Source organism: Nyctereutes procyonoides, unplaced genomic scaffold (genome assembly GCF_905146905.1).
Source record: "Nyctereutes procyonoides isolate TBG_1078 unplaced genomic scaffold, NYPRO_anot_genome, whole genome shotgun sequence".
NCBI classification, from domain to species: Eukaryota; Metazoa; Chordata; class Mammalia; order Carnivora; family Canidae; genus Nyctereutes; species Nyctereutes procyonoides.
Window position 1 is genome coordinate 1,079,553 of NW_026575041.1, and position 18,627 is coordinate 1,098,179.

Sequence of the window (18,627 nt, forward strand, 5' to 3'; positions counted from 1 at the left end):
TGCTAGATTACTAGGATCTCAACTGCTCTTTTCTTCACTGAGAAAGATAATCTTTGCCCTAAAGCCATTTTTGGGGGTGAAAAGTGGGAATGAGATAAAACCCAAGGAAACAAGACATACCTTATGGGGTATGTTCTACTGGCTATCTCACCCAGCATGTTCTCCTGTTGTTGGAAATCTTTTGGGGAAATGAGTGTCTACAGTGTAGCAACAAAATAATCTGCCTTTTCTTTATTCTTTTTCTTTCTTTTTTTTTTAAGATTTTATTTATTCGTGAGAGACACAGGGAGAGAGAGAGAGAGAGAGAGAGAGAGAGAGAGAGAGGCAGAGACACAGGCAGAGGGAAGAAGCAGGCTCCATGTGGGGAGCCCAACGTGGGACTCGATTCCGGGTCTCCAGGATCAGGCCCTGGGCTGAAGGCGGCACTCAACTGCTGAGCCACCTGGGCTGCCCAATCTGCCTTTTTCTTTTCTTTTCTTTTCTTTTCTTTTCTTTTCTTTTCTTTTCTTACGTGTTTTTTTTTTTTTAATTTTATTTATTTATGATAGTCACAGAGAAAGAGAGAGAGAAAGGCAGAGACATAGAGGGAGAAACAGGCTCCATGCACCGGGAGCCCGACGTGGGATTCGATCCCGGGAACCCAGGATCGCACCCTGGGCCAAAGGCAGGCGCTAAACCACTGCGCCACCCAGGGATCCCCTCTTACGTGTTTTATTTTCCTTCGTAACACTACCAGAATTTATTTCATATATAAATATATGTTTATTTACATGTTTATTATCCGTTTTCTTATTAGAAGGTAAATTTTATAAGGGAATAGACTTTGTTTTATGCTTGTCTTGTGACTGAATGAGTGAACAAACAAATACTAATTGGCTACTTTCAAGATGCCAGGTACATGCTTCTCATGCCTTTGGTGTTTGCAGGTCAGTGACATGTCTGTTTCTTTCTTTGGGTGTGATCATTCATTAATGTATCTAAACCTTTCTAGAACACAGAGTACACATTATTGTCAAGTGATTTTTCCAATGACATTATAGTGCTCATATGAATAGAGTGAGGCTACCTTTTTTTTTAATATTTATTTATTCATGAGCGACAGAGAGCGAGAGAGAGAGACAGAGAGAGAGAGACAGAGACACAGACCGAGGAAGAAGCAGGCTCCACGCAGGGAGCCTGATGTGGGACTCGATCCTGGGTCTCTAGGATCACGCCCTGGGCCAAAGGCAGCGCTAAACCACGAGCCACCCGAGCTGCCCGAGGCTACCTTTTATGGTGGATTTAGGCTGTGAGATTTAGTGTGAACTTAAACCACATGCTGTTTAGTCAAATAGGCCCAGGAGAGAATAGAATCTTAGAAGCTGTAGAGCAAAGTGACTTGGCATCTGGGGAGAGAACACTTGGTTCATAGCTGTGGGGAGACAGCAGGACCCAGAGCTGACTTCAATCCATTAGACACAGTGCCCAGGGACCCACAAAAATGTCTTAATTTCCTTTAAGAAGAAAAATGTGAATACAGTCTAGCTTGGATTATACATCTTTATAGCAATATAGTCATAAAATATATTTTTGTGTGTCATCCTTGCAGAAGGGCCATGCTGATCTTCTCTGTATGATTCCAATTTTAGTGTATGTGCTGCCCAACTGAGCGCTGTATTTAAAAATATATATGTATGTATTTTTTTTTAATGGAGTAAGGGGCTCACAAAGGCAGAAATACCTGGGCCCCATGAAAATCATAATGTGACTCTAGGAGGATTTTGTGACTAGCCATTGATTTGGTCGTTTAAGGCCCTAAGCCCTGTCTTTGATTTTACCCATAAGTTCTGTGACCCTTTTGCCATCACTCTTTGCAAGTGTGATTTTGAATGAGTCATTTCTCTCCTTCATATATCATCTGTGCCTTCTGTAAAGTAGAAACAATTGTGCTCCCTGGGCTGAGTAAATTCATACTTTTAAAACAGTCTAATTTTTTTTTTTAAGATTTTGTTTATTTATTCATGAGAGACCCAGAGAGACAGGCAGAGACATAGGGAGAAGCAGGCTTCCTGTGGGGAGCCTGATGCAGGACTTGCTTGACCCCAGGACCCAGGGATTGTGACCCGAGCCAAAGGCAGACGCTCAACCACTCAGCCACCCAGATGACCCAATACAGCTTAATTATTTTATTTTTTATCTTTCTCCTCAAGAGCAAGAAAAAAACTTTCGTTCATCTGTGCATCCCCATGCCTAGCCCTGGACCTGCACATTTAGAACAACAGTACCTTAAGTGAGAATTGAGTAAATGTATAAATGTATCAAACATCATAGATAGTTTTGAGGCCTAATTTATATGTTTGCTTTATGTTTATGTGCTTATATTTATAGTATTAGATACAGTTTGCTTTATGTTTATGTACTTATTTATTTATGGTATAAATAGTTCTCCAGCTGTCTTTTGGTTTTTCTGAGGTTCTGTCAGCAAAGTTAACAGACTGTGGGGCACTCAAGAAAATGATATGGAAAACAAGGGTGTTACACCGTCTTAGAGAAGAGTCAGTGTGAAGAATAAGATGCACATGGGGAATGAATGGTGTTTGCAACAAATGTTGCTGAGACAACTTGTTAGCCACATGCAAAAGAATGAAGTTGGCCCTTATTTCACACCATATATAAAAATTAACTCAAAATGGACCAATGACCTAAATATAATAACTAAAACTATGAAATTTTTAGAAGAAAACAGTTATAAGTCATAACCAGCTCATGATCATTTCTTAGATATGTCACCAAAAGCTGAAGAAATTAAAGGAAAAAAATAAGTTGGACTTATTAAAATGAAAAACTTTTGTGTTGCAAAGGTCACCATCAACAGAAAGAACTCACAGAGTGAGAGAAAATATTTGCAAGTCTCATATATCAGATAAAGGACTTTGTATCCAGAATATATAAAGAACTTTTACAGCTTAACAATAAAAATGTGAATAATTCCATCAAAAAATGGACAAAAGTTTCCAATATGGCGTGTAAGAAGCTTGGAAGTCACTTGTCCTAACAACAAGCAAAAAGCCAAACAAATAGAAAAATCAACAAATTCTTAGATTTATAAGAGAAGTGAGGTGGTAAGGGTAAACTGTTGCCCTGAAAATTGGAGACCAATAGTTGAATACAGAGAATCACAACTTGTAGGAGCAGACACCTCTGTGGGAACCAGTCCTGGAGTAGGGAAACATGGGCTGTAATTGTTGGTGAATTGCTGGGAGTTAAAAGCTCCAGGAGGACTTAGTCATTGAAACTCCCCCAAACCCTACATCCAGTTTTGTGTTTTAACTCCTGGATATCGACCAGGTTCTTAAACTTAAAATATTGAGAAAAATCCCCTCACACTTCTGGCAGGGGGCAAAGGAACTATTTAAAAATACTGCAGAACATTCTTTTCTTAACAAGGTCTGCCATCAGGAGAACCTAGTTAACCAGAGCCTAACTCACTCAGGGGAAGGGAAATACCCAACTCGAGCCAGCTCTAGACTTCCATGTGAGAGAAGGGAAATGCCAAACTCCCTCCCACTTACACCATCCTCTCCCACCTAAGAGGGGTGAGTGAAGGACTGAAAAATATTTGTGAAGTTCATACCCCAGAGGCACAGGCTCACTAAAGGAAACTCAGTCATTGGACTTTGGTGTGTTTCCCCTTTCTCTTCCCCCCATACCTTACTACCACATTACTAAAGGCCTATTTATAGCACTTCCTTTTACTTGGTATGTCATGCCGAGCTATCAAGAAGAAATTTCAAGACATACCAAAAGTCAAGAAGCACAGCTTTTTAATTTTTTTTAAATTTATATTTGTTTTGTAAGTAGACTCTATGCTTAGCATAGAGCCCACTGCAGGGCTTGAACTCATAACCTTGGGATCAAGACCTGAGCTGAGATCAAGAGTTGGATGCTTAACTGAATGAGCTATCTAGATGCCCCGAAAGCACAGTTGGAAGAGAAGGAGTAAACATCAGAATTAGACTCATGTAATGTCAGGGATGTTGGAATTATTACACCAGGAATTTAAAACAACTATGATTAATATGCTCATAGCACTAATGGATAAAGTAGATAGCATGCAAGAACAAGAGAGATGGAAATTCTAAGAAACACTGGAGATCCAAGACACTGTAGCAGAAATGAAAAATGCTTTTGATGGGCTTATCAGTAGACTGGACATGGCTGAGGGAAGAATCTCTGAGCTTGATGTTGCCTCAGTTGGAACCTATAAATATGAAAAATAAAGAGAAAAAAAAACTAAGAACTGTGGGACAGCTACAGAAGTTGTGATATACACTGTTATGGTCTGAATGTTTGTGTTCTCCCAAATTCATATGTTGAGATTTTAATCCCTAAGGTGATGGTATTGGATGGTGGAGTTTTGGAAGGTGATTAGGTCATAAGGGCAGAGCCCTCAAAATTGGGTTGTGTGTGCCCTTATAAAAGAGGCCCCACAGAGCTCCCTAGCCTCTTCTACCATTGGAGGACACAGCAAAAAGATAGGCCGTCTATGAACCTGCAAGCCCTTACCAGACGCAAAATTTGGTGCCATCATCCTGGACTTCCCACTCCAGAAATGTGAGAAATAAATATTTATTGTTTATAAGCCACACCTAATCTATTGTATTTCATTATAGCTGCCCAGACTTAAGACATTCACATCATAGAATACGAAAAGAAAAAGAGACAAATGGAAAATATATTTGAAACAATAATGACTAAGAATTTGCCCAAATTAATGTCAGGCAGCAAACCACAGATCCAGGAAGCTCAGAAAATACCAAGCAAGATAAATGCCAAACAATAAAACAAAAACCTTCCATGCCAAAAAACTACACCTAGACATAGCATTTTTCAAACTGTAGAAAATCAAAGATAGAAAATCCTGAAAGAAACCAGAGGAAAAATCACTGTACCTACAGAGGAGCAAGGATAAGAATTAAATCCAACTTTTCCTCAGAAACAATGCAAGTAAGAAGAGGTAGAATGAAATGTTTAAAGTGTTGAGAAAAGGGGCACCTAGGTGGCTCAGTTGGTTAAGCATCCAACTCTTGACTTTGGCTCAGGTCATGATCTCAGGCTTGTGAGATCAAGCCCTGAGTTGGGCTGAGGGCTAGGTGTGGTGCTTGCTTAAGGTTCTCTCTTCTCCCTCTGCCCATCCCCTCTCCACCCTCCCCCTCCCTCATATATTTTCTTAAAAGAAATGTTACTTAGAAGGAAAATGATAGAAGTCAGAAACTCAGACCTACATAAAGGAAGGAAATACCAGAAAAGGAATATGTGAATATAGAATAGAACATTTATTTGTTCTTTTTTTATGAATGATTATGAATTTTATATTTTTAATTTCAGTGTTTCTGTGTTCATTACTAATACATAGAAGTATATATATTTGGAGTGTGTTTATATTGTATTCTACCATGTTACTGAATTCTTATTCTCAGATTTTTTTTCTTTTTATAGATTCTTTGGGATTTTTTTTTTTTTGGAAGGTTAAACTTTTATTCAGCAAGGCTCAAACAATTGTATGCTAATTTCCACAGCTAGGTTGCACCAAAAATGACTTGAAAATTCCCTTTTGGTATCCCTGAAGAACTGGATTCCTGTTATATAGGCCTTGTTCTTTCTTTAGACCTTGTTCTTTCTTTAGACCTGCAAATATATATGTACAATTGACTTCAACAAGTGATTTATTCCCCTTTCCCATATTTAGAAATCCCTTACGATCCCTCAGACAGTTCCTTCTGGAGCAAGATTCCTTGGGATTTTCTATGTAGAACATCATTCATCTGCAAATAGGGGCAGTTTTAATTCTCTCCAATTTGTGTGCCTTTTATCTCCCTTTATTGCCTTATTATGCTGGCTAAAAACTTCAGTATTATATTGAATAGTAGTGGTGAGGGTGGACATACTGACATTGTTTTTGATTTTAAAGGGAAAGCATTTAGTTTTTTAATATTGAATATAATTTTAGGGCAGCCCCGGTGGCTCAGTGGTTAATGCCACCTTCAGCCCAGGGCATGATCCTGGGGACCCGAGATCGGGTCCCATGTTGGGCTCCCTGCATGGAGCCTGCTTCTCCCTCTGCCTGTGTCTCTGCCTCTCTCACTCTCTGTGTCTCTCATGAATAAATAAATAAAATCTATAAAAAATATTTTAAAAAGAATATAATTTTAAGCTATAGGATTTTTGTAGGTGTTCTTTTTAAACTTTTAATTGATCTAACAGCAGTTTTTCAAAATAATAATACCAACACTGTATTTGATTATGTATGCATTTATGTGTCTATGTATAGTGTGTGTATGTAGATATGCTTATGAAAAAGTGAAATAAATGGCAGCAATGAAACAAAGGATGAGAGGGAGGAACTAGGATTATTTTGTTATAAAGTACTCATATTGCCCATGAAGTGGTATAGTATTATTTGAAAATGGACTTAATTAGTTGTTTATGTATACTGCAAACCCTAGGGCAACCACTGAAATAAAAACAAGTAAAAGTGATAAGCTAAGAAATGGGAGAAAATATAATTATATAAAATTATGCATTAAAATCGCAAAATCTTGGGAATGCCTGCATGCTTCCAACTCTTGATTTTAGCTCAGGTCTTCATCTCAGTTGTGAGTTCAAGCCCCATGTTGGGTTCCACCCAGGGCATGGAGCCTACTTAAAAATCACAAAAGCTTGGAAGACAAAAACAGGAGCCAAGAATAAGGACAACAAACAAAATTTTAACAAATATAGTAGATATTAATCCAACTATATCAGTAGTTACTTTGAACATCAGTGATCCAAATGCACCAATTAAAGATTGTCAGAGTGGATAAAAAACAAGATCCACTATATATTCCCTATAAGAAACCCATTTTAAGCAAAAGGACACATATAAATTAGAAGTAAATGAATGGAGAAAGATATACCATACTATATTAATCAAAAGAAAGCTGTATTTCAGAAAGAGCAGACTTCAAAATTTATTTATTTTAGAGGGAGCATGCAAGGTCGGGGAGGGGGCAGAGGGAGAGGGAGAAAAGCTCAAGCAGACTCCCCACCGAGTGTGCAGCCTGGTGGAGGGCTGGATCTCATGACCCTGAAATCATTACCCAAACCAAAATGAAGAGTCAAGTGCTTAACCAACTGAGCCACCCAGGTGTCCCAACAGAGCACATTTCAGAGAAGGAAAGTTAATTAGGGATCAAGAGGGGCATATGTAGTGATGAAAGAGTCAATCCTTCAAGAAGACATAGCAATCCTTACTATGTATGTGCCTAACAAAAGGTATCAAAATATGTAAGGCAAAAACTGATAGCATTGAAAGGAGAAATAGAAAAATCACAAATATTCTAGTTGGAGAGTTCAACATTCCTGTGTCAGAAGCAAACAGATTCAGGAGGCAGAAGGTAAATATGTAGCTATATTCAGTAACACCATCAACCAAGTGGATATAATGGACATTTGTAGACTGCTTTATCTGACAACAGCAAAATAGAGACATTCTTCTCAAGTTTATATGGAACATTCACCAAGATAGATGACGAAGTGGGCCATAGAACACAATATAACAAATTTAAAAGAATAGGAATCATACATTGTCTCCTGTTAGAGCATAATGGAATTCAGGTAGAAATCAATAACAGAAAGACAAAAAATCCGCAAATACTTAAAGACCAAACAAAATACTTTTCAGTAACACATGGATCAAAGAAGAAATCTCAAGAGAAATTTAAATATATATGAGCTAAATGAAAATGAAAACACAGCTTACCAAAATTTGTGGGATACAGCAAAAGCCACACTTAGAAGATAGGACAATCATTTGGGTTAGGGCCTATGCCTGCCAAGTTAGACTGTTCCTGGGGCAGCTTTGGCTGGTTGAGGCAACAGACCTCTACTAGCCCCAGTGACAGTGGCTGTGTTTCATGATGAGGTGGAGATCAAGGACTTGCAATATGACAAAGTCTTGGAGACATTTCTACCCCTGCCCATAACTTGTGCATTACCAAGGAAGATTTGGAGCATGGGAAACACATGACAATGTGTCCTAGTTGCTTTCTCATTATAAAAGTGATTTATGACAAGGATCAGTTTATGTGTGGATAAACAGTCCCAGCCCCTTCCACTCACAAAGAATTAGTTAAATACTGAAGAAGATTTTAGGATCCAAATCCTGAACATTTGGGAATGAACCAAGCTGGAAAAATCAAATGCAAGTTACTGGTTTCTTTAAGAGGACAACCATTCTGTAGTTGGCTCTTCCATTAGAGTGTGGATCCTTGCCATTGGATGCTGAGTTCATCTCCAATTAAAGAAGCAAGTCCACTACTTGAAAAAATAAAAACATTAAAAAAAATAAAATCAATCACTTAAGGATCCACCTTTGGAAACTAGAAAAAGAACACATTAAAGCCAAAGTAAGCAGGAGAAAAGAAATAATGAAAAACAGAGCAGAAATCAATGAATTTTAAAAAAAGAGAAAATAAAAATCTAATCCTTTGAAAGATTGATAGGGGCACTTGGGTGGCTCAGTGGTTGAGCATCTATCTTTGGCTCAGGTCATGATCCTGGGGTTGTGGGATTGAGTCCTGCATCAGGCTCCCTATTGGGAGCCTGCTTCTCCCTCTGCCTATGTCTCTGCCTCTCTCTGTGTGTCTCTCATAAATAAAATCTTAAAAAAAAAATTGATAAAGCTAGTAGATTGGTAGCCAGGCTAACTAAGAAAAAAAAGAGGACACAAATTACTAATAAGTGAAAGAAGGGACTTGTTGAGAAAAATACAAATTAGTGTCTTTCATGAACATCAATGTAAAAATCATCAGTAAGATATTAACAATTGAATCTGACAGAGTATAAAAAACATCATACACCATGACCAAGTGGGATTTATCCTAGGTATGCAAGTTGGTCCAACATTTGAAAATCAGTTAATGTAATCCATCACATCGACAGGTTAAAGAAGAAAAATTACATAAATGTATGAATAGAAATAGGAAAACCTTTTGATAAAATCCCATACCTATTTAAAATAAAAATTCTCAGAAAACTAGGAATAGAGAGGAACTTCCTCAACTTGATAAAGAATACAAAAAAAGTTACAGCTAACATCATACTTGATGGTGAGAAGATTGAACCTTTCCCATAAGCTTAGGAACAAAGTAATGATGTCCCCTCTCCATGCTTTTCAAAATCATTAGTCCTAACTAAAGAAATAAGAAAAGAGAATAAAATCTATACAGATTTGGAAGGAAGAAATAACATCTTTATTCACAGATGACATAATTGTGTAGAAAATCCAAAAGAATAATAAAGAAAAAACCCTCCTGGAACTATTTGATTATAGCGGGGTTTCAGGATAATATAAATCTAGCAAGGTTAATAAAAAAAAAAAAGCCGGTTGCATTCCTATGTTTCAGCAATGAACAAGTGTAATTTGAAATTAAAAACAGTACAATTTAGCTCTATAGATACTAACAACTCTAGCAAAATGTTTGTCAGACCTATGTGAGGAAAACTGTAAAGCTCTGATCAAACTATTAAAGAAGAACTAGGATACTTGTGTGGCTCAGTCAGTTAAGCATGCCACCCTTGGCTTTGGCTCAAGTCATGATCTCAGGGTTGTAAGATTGAGCCCCACATTGGGCTCTGTACTCAGCCTGGAGTCGGCTTGGGATTCTCTCTCTCTCCCTTTCCCTGCCTCTCTGCCTGCTCTTGCTTGTTCTCTCTCTTTCAAATAAATGAATTAAGCATTTAAAAAATAAAGAAGAAATAAATGGAGTGATATTCTATGTTCAGGTATAGGAAGACTCAATGTTATCAAGATATCCGTTCTTCCCAACTTGATTTATGCCAACTTGACAATGCCTGTCAGAATCCCAGCAAGTTCTCTTGTGGATATTGACAAACTGATTCTAAACTTTATATGGAGAGGCCCATATAAAGAGACCCAGAGGGGATCCCTGGGTGGCGCAGTGGTTTGGCGCCTGCCTTTGGCCCAGGGTGCGATCCTGGAGACCCGGGATCGAATCCCACATCGGGCTCCCGGTGCTTGGAGCCTGCTTCTCCCTCTGCCTGTGTCTCTGCCTCTTTCTCTCTCTGTGTCTATCATAAAAAAAAAAAAAAAGAGAGAGAGAGAGAGAGAGAGAGAGAGAGACCCAGAATAGCGAATACAGTATTGAAGGAGAAGAAAACTAAACATTCTATTATAATGCAATCCCGTAATTGTGCTCCTTAGTGTTTCCCCGTAAGAGTTAAAAATCTGTGTCCATCCAGAGACCTGCACACAGATGTTTATAGCAGCTTTATTCATAGTTGCCAAATATTGGAAGCAGGCAAGATGTCCTTCAGTAGGTGAGTGGATAAATAAACTGTGGTACATCCAGATGGTGGAATATCTTTGTGAATATTATTCACTAAGAAGAAATGAACAATCAAACCATGAAAAGAGACAGGATTTTTAGGACTGTGAAACTATTCTGTATGATAATCGAGTGTTGCATACATCTCTTTATACATTATACATTTGCCCAAACCAGTAGAATATATAACAATAATGAGCTTTAAGGTAAACTATGAACTTTGGGTAAAATTATGTGTCAGTGTAGGTTCATCAGTTGGAATAAAGGTACTACTCTGGTGGGGGGATATTGTTAATGGGGGAGGCTCTGCATATTTGGGTGCAGGGGACATATGGGCAATCTCTATTTTCCATTCAGTTTTGCTATGAGCTTAAAATTGATCTCAAATAGTCTACTTTTTAGAAGTGGACAAAGGATCTGAGTAAACTTTTTCTCCAGACTCCTCTGGAGTTATATATAAATGACCAATAAACATAAAGAAAGGTGCTCAGGTCATATATAAATGACCAATAAACATAAAGAAAGGTGCTCAGCATCATTATCCTTCAGAGAAATGTAAAATTGGAAATACATTGTGATACTATTTCCCACTAGCTTGAATCCTTTTATCCAGAAGAGAATAACAAATGTTGAGGATGTGGAGATATTGGAACTTTCATACAATGCTGATGGAAATGTAAAATGGTGCATCTGCTGTGGAAAACAATTTGGCAGTTTCTCAAAAGGTTAAGCATAGAATTACTATATGACCCAATGATTTTACTCCTAGATATATATGCATACTAAGGTATGTATAGATAGTAGCACGCTTGACCACACTCTCATGAAGAAGCATTCCGTGGCTGGCCCAGTTCTTTGGATCTTAGTTTTCCCTTCAGAGGAGAGATGGAAATGTAAAATGGTGCTTGTCTTGCTTCTTTGAAGATGTAGTTGTGTTGTTTCTTTTTGTTCTGACATGTAGTTTTTAAATGTGGTTTTCTGGGTGCCTCCTGCTGTCAAATGAATACTTCTTTCCCAGATGCTTGTTAAGTGTTTTTCAAGTGTTTGTGTACACTCCCATTTAAGCATCTCCATCTCCAGGTGGGGTGCTGATTTGTCATCATACTTATTGTATTGGAGAGAATTCTGTTCAATTCCTGTAGTACTCACTGAGTGCTTAGTCTAAGTTCAGCTCTGTTCTATTTTCCTTGAAAGATACAATGCAGTGTATTCTCCTTGGCTCTGTGGGATCTTCCAGGTTTATGGGTTGGGAGTAAGATAGACAGAAGCAGGCCAGGACTAGGGTGAAGCAAACAAGGCACTTTCAAGGTCATGTATATGGAGAATCAGTACCTGACAATGAGTGCCACCTTAAATTTTGAGCCTTAGGTCCCTTGCTTATCTCCACCTTAATCCTTAATCCTGGTCCTGGCCTTAAGAAGCAGTTACATTGGGGCACCTGGGTGGCTCAGTCAGTTAGGTGTCTAACTCTTGGTTTTGGCTCAAGTCATGATCTCTGGGTCCTGGAATCAGGCCCCACATTGTGCTCTGTGCTCAGCAGGGAGTATGCTTATCCCTCCCTCCCTCCCTCCCCCTTGCCCTACCTGTGCAAGCATGCATGCTCTCTCTCAAATAAATAAATAAATCTTTAAAAGAAAGAAAGAAATGTGGTCCTTAATTGTCTGTTTAGATACTGCCCAGATGGGCATTTTCATTTCTTTTTTTTTTTTTAAGATTTTATTTATTCATGAGAGACACAAAGAGAGAGGTAGAGACATAGGCAGAGGGAGAAGCAGGCTCCTCGCAGGGAACCTGATATAGGACTGCAGCCTGATGTGGGACTCAATCCGGGGACCAGTATCATGCCCTGAGCAGAAGGCAGACACTCCACTGCTGAGCCATCCAGGTGTTCCAGCATTTTCATTTCTTATATCCACTTGTCCTGGGATATTCTGGGACTTCTGTCATTCTAGGAAGATGAAGACCTGAGTTTGGACACATGAATACATTCTATGAGGCATTGTGTAAAGTAGGAAAAGGGAGGAGGTGGTTGACTTCATTATCCTGATTGGCCGGGTGAAGGCTTGGGATACCCCCCTCCCCCTTTTTTTTTCCATGAGAGACACATATAGGCAGAAGGAGAAGCAGGCTCCCTACAAGGAGCCTGTTGTGGGACTCTGGGATCATGACCTGAGCCAAAGGCAGATGTTCAACCACTGAGCCACCCAGGTGCCCCTCCCCCCCTTTTAATTAACTTGGCTGGGACATATAAAAATCAGAAAGTCCTCCTTAAATAGTGATGGGAGTACACAGTATACACACATAAAGGGTGCTTGGTAAATATGTGCTGATTTGACTCAGTAGGAGAGTTTTACTTCAAACATTCTGTGTAAAGTACTTTTCTGAACTTATCATAGGAACATTGGGATATTGGGCCTTGAACATCATAAGTACTAAAGGAATATTTGTTAGTTGATTCGTTTGACTGAGGCCTTGTCTCTTTTCTCTACATCAAGAAACAAAATGTTGCTCAGGTCAATGTGATGTTTTTGACTTATGTACTGACACTTGGTTATGCTTTTGTATGGCTATAAGGAAGTAGAAGACTTGAGTCCTGAACTCAAAGAATTTAGTATAGAGCAGTTTAGTACAGAGTAGTTTTCAATTGGAGGCAATTTTCATCCCACAGGGGAGATTTTACAATGTCTGTAAACTTTGTGGCTTCTGTGGAGATAGATGCTTTTGGCATCTAGTGGGTAGAGGCCAGGGATGCTGCTAAAATATCCTACAATGTACAGAGAGCTCCTCATCCCAGCAAAGAATTATCCAGCCCCAAATATCCCTAGTGCCAAGATTGAGCAGCCCTGCTCTAAAGGACAAGACTAACAGAACCAGAACTTTGAAATTGGAAGATCATGCTGCTAGTAGCAGAGCAGGGACTAAAACTTAGTTTTCCCTAGCCTAATGTTCTGCCTGTTGCCAGGGGGCCATTTAGAGTCAAAGACATAGAATATTTTATCTAGCTTCATCTCCCACTAATCCTAATTCATACTTTTTGCTCTAGCCATACTCACTTATTCGTATGTGGTACAACTTTATTCCTTTATGTTAGTCCCTTTGCATGGAGCACATTTCTCTCATTTCTTCATCTGGATAATATTTCACATCTCCTCCAGGAAGTCTTTGCCAGTCTATAACACTGCAAATTGGATCAGAAGCCACTTCTTTATTTTTTCATAGCTAGTCCTCAGTATATAACAAAGACATTTTCTGTATGTATGTGTGATTTCTCAACTAGGCTGTGAACATCTTAGGAGTTAGGTTTACTCTCCTGTCCTTTTTTTTTTTTTATTATTATACTCTCCTGTCCTTATTGCTTAGCACAGATATGCAATATACTGTCAGTCATAGACTTGAGACTAAGTGGTTAGAGAATAGAGAGATCGGTAGGAAATAGAGTATCAGGGAAGGCTTCAATAAAGATTGTGACAGTTGAAGATTCTCATAATTCCTTGAAGATAATGATGAATATATGAGCACCTTCTGTTGGGCAGGCACAGTTCTAAGACATTGATCGATTTTTTTGGTGTTTTTTTTCTGCAGGTTGATATGTCAGACCTCTCCCCAGAGGAGCAATGGAGGTAAGTATGACAGTGTGGGCACCTCAGGCTGGGAGCTGTAAATTAATCCTTATAAAAGAGTTGTATATCTACCCTTTTGCTTCCTTGTCTGTGGGGAGGCAGTGACTCTTGACCAGTAGGAGAGGTCATTTGGGATCTTTTCCAGTACTTGGGTCACTCCTGGGTGGCTCCTTCAGTTCTGGGGAGTAAGTAGGTAATTGCACCAAACTATTTATCTGAATTTGAATACTACTAGTTCTGCCATTTCCTATTTATGCTATCTTGGGCAAGTTACTTGATTGCTTACTACCTTAGTTTCCCCAGTTTGCATAATGAAGATTACAGTAGTACCTACACCTTATAGAGTTGTTGTGAGGATTAATATACGTGAAATTCTTGGAACAATACCTGGCATGTAGTAAGCTCCCAGTAAGTGTCACTTGCTTTGCATATGACTATCCTCATTATTAACATCATCATTATCCATGAAACAGAGCAGAGAGCTCTGGCTGGAAAATGGGAATAGTATCTTCTGATCTCAACTCTACTACTAACTTGCTTTGTAACTAGAGTGAGTCAACAGATACCTTATTATCCTGATTACTTATTGTAGAGCTTTCAGAGTGCTTCAGCCCCACAAGCTTCACAGAGTAGCTGACCAATGAGTTGAAATCAGCCACGTAAACTATATTAGTAGTCCAAAAACCCCCTTCAGTTAGATTATAAAAATAGAGAATGGCAAAGATACCAACTTATGTGACAAACCCAGCAAGATTTTAGAAAACTTTAAGTTTAATATGCACCAGTTGTGTACTTCAGCTATCAGAACATTCCAAAATTTGGAAGATGTTCATAGAAATATGCTATCTGCTTAGGGAGATACAGTGCCACTGTCCTCTGCTTCACTGAGTCCATACTGATTTTGTTGTAAATGCTGCATATTAAGAAGATCTTCAGCTAGATAACATCTAGAAGAAGGCAACCAGGATTAATGGTTTTCATATTATGTTATATGAATGGCATTTAAAAGATCTAGAACTGTTAGCTTAAAAAGGCACAGAAGAGTGATGGTAGGAAGAGGATTATTTTTGGTTTTGTTTTTTAAAAATAAGATCATGATAAATCTTTGAAAGAGCAACAATGGGAAAGAAGAGTGAATATGTCCTTTGTCGTTCCAGAGCATAAGGTTAGGTCCAGGAGATTAAAGCTATAGAAAGATTTTGTTTTGTCATTAGAGACATCATTAATAATTGTAGTATACTGAGACGTAGTGAGCTCCTACCCTTAAAGTGCTGGAATTTTATTCCTTCATAAGCACACTTGAGTACCTACATTGGGCCAGACACATGGTTCTCTAATTACTTTAAGAGGTGTATGTTCTGGGATGTCTGGGCAGCTCAGTGGTTAAAGTGCCTGCCTTCAGCTCAGGGCATGATCCCAGAGACGTGGGATCGAGTCCCACGTTGGGCTTCCTGCATGGAGCCTGCTTCTCCCTCTCTGTGTCTCTGCCTCTCTCTGTGTCTCTCATGAATAAATAAATAAAATCTTAAAAAAAAAAAAGAGGCATATGTTCTTAGCCAGTGGAAGTATTCAAACAAAGATTGTAAAAACAAAAAACAAAAAAACAAAGATTGTAAAGATGTTTGCATTGGGTGAGAACCTGAACTAGGAGTTGTTCTCTGGTCTTTTCTCCATATTTCTTTCTTTCTTTCTTTCTTTCTTTCTTTCTTTCTTTCTTTCTTTCTTTCTTTCTTTCTTTTTTTATTGTATACATCTATTCAGTACATGCTAAGAATAAGAAATTTATCTGTTATCTTTATAACTCCCCACAGTCATTAGGCTTTTAAAGTGTCCTTTGCCCTTTTAGTTTAGTTTATCCTTACAACAACCCTCCGAGGGAGGCAGCCAAGATATGGACTACTTGTGACAGATGAGGAAATTGTGGTGTAGAGATGTGAATTTTCTTGGCCAAGGTCACATGGATGTCTGAACCTAAGTTTCTGACTCCTACATATTATCTTTTTATAATATTCTCCCACCCTGGATGAGTTTATATAAAATGAATCCTTAGGTGCTGTGGCTGGCTGCTGACATTTGGCTGCCAATCCCCGCCACCATGTTTCCTCCCTAATATTTTATTGTAAAAAAATCTCAGAAAAATTGAAAAAATTATAAACACCTTTATGTCCACTACCTAGATTCTACAATTAGCTTTTTGCTATATTTGCTTTATCATTAATCTGTAATTCATCCCACTGGGCTCTTCTTGCATAGTCTGTCATTGCCATTGGGTATTCTACGAAGATAGCATTTATGTTGTCCTTTCCTTCTCTCCCTAATACCCCCGTGTATAGAGAATTTCCATAAAAGATCCTGACTACAGGCTATATTTATATTTAGTTTTCTAACTTCTTCCTCGTTTCTCTCTGTTAGCTAACTCTGACTCTATTCTTAGAGGCAGATATTGGCCAAGAGAATCATTTGTTGCCAGTCCTCTGGACCAGAGAATGCCAACCTTAGGTTAAATAAGAGTTTCCAGCTGTACTCTACCTTAAGCCCTTGAGGAGACTATTTACCTGTGGATGCTGATGGCAAAGACACTGTTGGATTAGTATAAGGTTAAAGCAGTCTAGATTTTTCAGGCTTTAGTCAGGAACAGTCCTGGTCCTGACAGACAGGATAGGACAAACAAAGCAAGATTTTAACCTTTGAATTAGTACACGTCTGCAATAGTACTTCTTTATTGGTCTCATAAATATTATTGACTAAGAGTATGAGACTTTATGGTTATCCCCTTATCTCTGGGTTACTTTCTTCTTCTAGTGACAGGTTGAAATAGGGCTGAAATGGGCAATGACAGCAGGCTTCTCCTGGGTCCTGTTTCCTATATAGGACAAGTGTCAGCTGTTTTTGCTCTTGAGGATGGGCAGCAAACAACCCATCTTTAATAGCTGAGCTCCTGACTGGGGCCCACAGAGTCCCTGTTATGTCCCCAAATGCCTGTTCTCTCAGGTGAGTGTTTTCCTAGCCCCTAATTTGTACAGTACCCTGCAGCTGCAAAGCATAAGAATATGTTCTGAGTTATGGACTGGTAGGATATCTCTGGAAAGCACTGCCCTTTTATCAGCACTTCTTTCCTGACCTGCCTCACCTCATCTGTTTGGCTTTCAGGGTTGAACACGCACGCATGCATGCCAAGCACCGCGGCCACGAAGCCATGCACGCTGAAATGGTCCTCATCCTCATCGCTACTTTGGTGGTGGCCCAGCTACTCCTGGTGCAGTGGAAACAGAGGCACCCCCGCTCCTACAATGTAAGCCACTGCCTCTCACTTCTTTTTCTGACAGTTATCAAAAGAGACCCTTCCTAAGTATTCTAGGGTCCAGCCTAACCCAGGCTGCATATAGGCAGGGAACAGACAATGATAAACATTATGTATGAATAGTGAATAGTGTATGGTGGGTGTGTGTTTAAGAGACACATAATTCATTTGGTGAAAATACAGATAGAACCTGAGACTACTTTCATGGCCAGAAAAGTAGATCTTCCCTTTTAAACATTTTGGGACCGATCCATGAAGGAGATGTTCTATGTGAAACAAAAATTGACAGAATTGAAGAGGAATAGACAGTTCTTTAATAATGGTTGCAGAGTTCAGTACTTGACTTTCACTAATGGATAGAACAACCAGATAGGATATCAATAGTTAATAAAGGACTTGAGCAACATTATAAGCCAGTTAGAACTAACAGACACCCAGGACATATACTACCCCCAATAATAGCAGAATACATAGTTTTCTCCAGTGTACATGGACCATTTTCCAGAAAAGAACATATGTTAGGCCACAAAACAAGGGTTATTGATTTGAGAAGATTAAAATCATAGATTCAAGCATTCTGGATTAGGACATGACAGGTGTAGTATACTGGATTTTTTTTGCGACTATTTTCTTAGAAGTTTTTAACCTTTACAAAAATAACAACCCTTTAACATAAACTTGGCAAACTTCGATGTGAATAATACTTTGTATAGAATATACAAGCATATATATAATAGTAACAATAGCTAACATTTATTAAATTCTCACTCTGCCAGTCACTGTTCTAAGTACCTCACAAGTGTGGACTTTAGCTAATCCTTATAATAATTCAGTAAGGTAATGTTTTCTCTAATTATAAATGAGGAACTGAGACAGGAAAACTAATTTGCTCCAGTGATAAAACTATTATTTGAACCCAGACAGTTGTACTCCAGAGTTTTTAATCTTAATCCCTAAGTGGTTCTTTTTCTCTAGTATATGCTTTTTCAGACCTCTGGTAATATGGTCAGACATGCCCAGGGATCTGTAGCCCACATGATGTGAACTGCTGCATTATTTCATTTAATCCTCCTGATTACCAGAGGTAAATACCAGGAACAAACAGGTCCAGGGAGTTGGAGTCGTGAAAGGAATACTAATAGAGCCAGAATTTGAACCCAGGTCTTCTGTTTCATATTTCATAATTTCTGTTGTACATATATTGCTCCTGGAAAGGGTTTTTCATCAAGGGAACTGAGAGATAACCTGGAGCATAGGAGGAAGAGAGGATAATCTTTGCCCTTGAGCAGATACAAGTTCTGAACATAACTGGCTTATAGCCAGCTCAAGTGTTGCTATG

At 38.7% G+C, this 18,627-nt stretch overlaps 1 protein-coding gene, 1 non-coding gene and 1 pseudogene across 2 annotated transcripts in view; 2 read left to right on the plus strand and 1 right to left on the minus strand.

Moving 5' to 3' along the window:
* Positions 1-18,627, plus strand: part of RNF121 (ring finger protein 121) — an 83,107-nt gene that overhangs the window by 17,343 nt on the left and 47,137 nt on the right. The window contains exons 2-3 of the mRNA XM_055320609.1: positions 13,950-13,987; positions 17,138-17,279. Of these exons, the coding sequence (XP_055176584.1) occupies positions 13,950-13,987; positions 17,138-17,279 (180 nt within the window). The remainder of the gene's footprint in view (positions 1-13,949; positions 13,988-17,137; positions 17,280-18,627) is intronic.
* Positions 1,545-1,652, minus strand: LOC129506840 (U6 spliceosomal RNA). The gene has a single exon (XR_008663873.1). It is a non-coding gene; the product is annotated as a U6 spliceosomal RNA (small nuclear RNA).
* Positions 2,999-8,160, plus strand: LOC129506738 (diphthamide biosynthesis protein 3-like; annotated as a pseudogene).